The 3,859-nt window shown below is 39.7% G+C and overlaps 1 protein-coding gene across 1 annotated transcript in view; it reads left to right on the top strand.

Annotated features, from left to right (window-relative positions):
* Window positions 1-1,096: 1,096 nt before the first annotated feature.
* PSME4 (proteasome activator subunit 4) overlaps window positions 1,097-3,859 on the top strand; it is a 38,519-nt gene continuing 35,756 nt past the window's right edge. The window contains exons 1-2 of the mRNA XM_005422602.3: window positions 1,097-1,231; window positions 1,718-1,834. Of these exons, the coding sequence (XP_005422659.1) occupies window positions 1,191-1,231; window positions 1,718-1,834 (158 nt within the window). The 5' untranslated portion in view covers window positions 1,097-1,190. The remainder of the gene's footprint in view (window positions 1,232-1,717; window positions 1,835-3,859) is intronic.

Genomic DNA, 3,859 nt, shown 5'->3' on the forward strand with positions numbered 1-3,859 from the left:
TAATTAAACAGCATTTTGTGTAGCAGAGCTGTTGTTAGCAAATGTCACGAAGGAGAACCAAGCCAAACATTTTATTTTCAGCTATATATAGCAATACTGGCAGATAAATTGGATCTCTGTGTTTTTTTGTAGTTAAAACTTATTTTCCAGGCTTCTGCAGTTTCTTCTTTTTTTTTTTATCATACATGTTTCGCCTTTTTTTCTTTCCCTGAGGATTCTTTTTCCTGTCTTTTTTAGGCATGTGAAAAGTGTAGGTGTTCAGCTCTTGGTGGTGTAATTCTGTAGGTAGGTAGTGTCTCTGGCCAATCCAGATTATTTAGGTTCCTGTGGTGGAAAAGTGGGTTATCCTGTATTTTGTTTGTTTCCTTCTGTGTCTGAAGTAAGTACAACATGTTGAAATGAACAGTAGTGAAAACACTGCCCATCAAATGTAAACATCCCCCCCTTGAATTTGACAGGAAAAGGGAAGTGGAAAGCAGCTTTCTTATGCATCTTTAAGAATAATCAGAGCAGTAATAAAAAGGGAAGTTGCCTCCCAGTGAACAGTAATTTACAGTTGTGCCACACCTAAAATGCTCTGATAGCACCTTATATGGGTTTTTCTGATGCAGAGTATCTTCCAAGAATTTAAATATGTTTCTTTTTTTTTCAATCTCAACTTAAAACCAGCAAACACTTCTTCTGGAGTGAGTCTGATGCATCTCCCCTTGCTGAAGACAGTGGGACACACCACTAGCAAAGCTCAGTGTCTAAATCAATTGTTCATCTTTGCTGGAAACTATTGGATTTGGGCTTGTCTTGATACTTTTTGTGTTGTTTTTTTAGCTTCTGGGTTGTGTCCTGTCCATGAGGTTACAGTATTTGTGGAATCTTAGAGGGCCATAAACTTTATTTGATCATTCTTTTTCTTCCTGTAATTGCAGTTGTAAATCTTCCTTTTGTGTGTATCTTCAGGTTCTTACTTGTTGGGCTGGAGAACCAGGTTTTAGTTTTGTTTCACTAAACAGCAAATCAGAGGGATGCTGGCTCAGGTCATGGATAAATGGGATGTTTTAAAATATTGCTGACTCCCCTTGTGTTTGGTTTGCAGATACATCCGACTGTATGGCAGAAAATTCAGCAAGGAAGATCACGTGCTCTTTATCAAACTCTTGTACGAGTTGGTGACAATTCCAAAGCTGGAGATCAGCATGATGCAAGGATTTGCACGCCTGCTGATCAACCTGTTAAAGTGAGTAGAGATTTCTGCTGACTGTGGAAACTCCTGTCTCACAACAGTTGATCTCTTGCTCAATGTTGTGCCTTTCATGTAGCAGAGTTCTTACAGGTTACTTCACTTATCTGCCCCACACAGCGCTGCTGGTTAAAGGGTTCTCTTGTGCAAACACCTTCAAAGCTTTAGGAGTGGGACTGAAAGTGGAAGAATGCCAGTTTTCCCCGTGTCAGGAAAGCCAAACAGCTCAGAGAGCCAGGAATTAAGGCTGAATTCCATCTAGGGAGAAGATGAAAACTGGCTCGCAACTTGATAATGTTTATTTCACTTAGGGAAAATCTTGACAGTGTCACTTGTGCTGAAGGCTGCCAGTGACCAGCCTGGTCCTGCCTGGCCTTCCTGCAGTTTGTGCCAAACTGGGAGCAGGGATGGGGGTATTCCCATGTGCAGCGTGTCCATGTCAGTGCTGAATCCTGAAGTGCTTGGTGTTTTGTTTCCTATTAGGAAAAAGGAACTGCTTTCCAGGGATGATTTAGAGTTACCATGGCGACCACTCTATGAAATGTTGGAAAGGATATTATACTCCAAAACAGAACATCTGGGATTAAATTGGTTTCCCAAGTAAGTTCACATTTTCAAACATTTGATAGGCCATTAGTACCTGCTTTGAAGTACTTTGTAATGTGCTTTTAATATCTGGAATTTGATACGTGGGAAATATTCTGTTTCTATTTTCATGAGGCACCTTTCAATAATTGCATGCAGGGCTGCACTGAATCATGTATCTCCTTCTGCCTGTGGCTTGTGTTTGTCATGCTGTTTCTTTCTTTATGAATGTGATTAATTTTTAAATACACTGCAACAGAGGTCTCACTCAACTTGTTTTAGGGTGATAACCCACAGTTTAATAAATTCAGTATGAAAAATTTAGCAGTATTGTTGTGGTTTAACCCCAGCTGGCAACTAAGCCTCTCATGCTGCCCTTCTGGTGGGACTGGGGAGAGAACTGGAAGGGTAAAAGTGAGAAAACTTGTGGGTCAAGCTAAAGATGGGTAATAATATGAAGGAAATTAACTTACCCCAGCCAAAACCAGCGCAGGTACTAAGTTAAATGTGTGCTGTTCTCTTCTATAACACAATAAAGTTGTGGGGAAAAGGATACAAATGGTACTGTCCTTCAGTATTTGTTGTGTAATCATTCCCAGGATCTGGAATCCAGGTATAAATCAGTCTGCTCTCCAAGAAAAGGGAAATATTTTCTGTAGGATATACAGGTATTTACCCCAAGTGATGCCGTGATAGGGAGAAATAATTTATTTTCTTCAGTTAAGAATTTTAGGCATGTTCTGCTGATTTTAAAAATGAAAACTTGTTTTCTTTGCTTTCTCTGCACTGTCAATCCCTCTCCATCTGTCAGATTTTCAGACTTAAAATTTTCATAATTATTCCAGTCAGAGAAGGTCCTGCTCTATAAATTACAAATTATAAAAGATAGCACATGGATAATGCATTATCTTTGGTTGAATTGAAACTTTATGTCAAGAAAGGCAGGTGAAAGTGCTTCATTTGCTTTTAAAAAAATAATCTTCTGAATGAGATTGAAGCACTGCCACTGATTCCTGAGGGGAAGATCCTATTGCTGAAAAGGAAATGAACAGGAAATATATGGGGCATTTCAGGCTGAATTTCTCTTGTGGCCGTGTAGCTGAAAAAAATCAGTTTGCTAAATTGAATTATTTTGGTAATTGTAGGTAAAATGTGAAAGAGCAGAGCCTTCCTTGTTTTTTTTTATTTTTATACCTGCACACCTTGCTCTGGAGGGATGGTGTTGAGTAACTGCTCACTGTGTAGGAGGGAGGGAACTTTTCCAGGTGGATAAAGGAGTTTAAGCAGGAAGGAGGATTTCTGTTGTGATGATCTGACTGAAGAATTCAATTTTATTAACTTGATTCCATGTCAGACACTCCGTGCGGTGCGATTCCTTCTCATACAGTGCTCATCCTTTTTCAAGGGGTACCTTTTTGGTGGAAGTCAAGGTTTTAAAAGCTGATTTGTAGCTGTTTAATTTATCTCCTCTTTTAATTGAATTTTATTTTTGTTTACATTCAGTTCATATCGACCAGGCTGGTCTTCACCTAAAACATTTGTGCTTAATGTATTACATAGGTGGTAAGAATGATTCTTTTTTTTTTTTTTTTCTGTTGAGCTCTGGCCGATGTCCCTTCTGCATGTTCTGTTGGACTGTAACACTGTCACACAGGTGGAAGTCTCTGCATAAATAATTGTATTTGGAAGGCCAATGTTAACCTGACACCACTGGTTATGAGAATGTCGCACTGGATGTCAACCTTGCTAATTGGGGACCCAGGCAGTGTGTGTGGAGTGGCTCTCCAGGGCTCTGTTCTAACTAATTTAACCAGCAAATGTATTTCAGGGGTTTAAATGAGAGCTAGGTTTTCCATTGGAGCAATTGTTGTGTGTGGTTTTGGATAAAATCACCATTGGTGCAGGAGCACGTTATGGAGTGAAGGTACCTTCCTCTTAAATCCGATGAAATCATGGAAAGTGCTTTAGCAGTGAGGTAATGGCTTCTGGAAAATCCACCCAGCAACAACCTTGGGGCTGTGAAGAGCTGCTGTGTCAAGG

This window comes from Geospiza fortis, unplaced genomic scaffold (genome assembly GCF_000277835.1).
Source record: "Geospiza fortis unplaced genomic scaffold, GeoFor_1.0 scaffold275, whole genome shotgun sequence".
Taxonomy (NCBI): Eukaryota; Metazoa; Chordata; class Aves; order Passeriformes; family Thraupidae; genus Geospiza; species Geospiza fortis.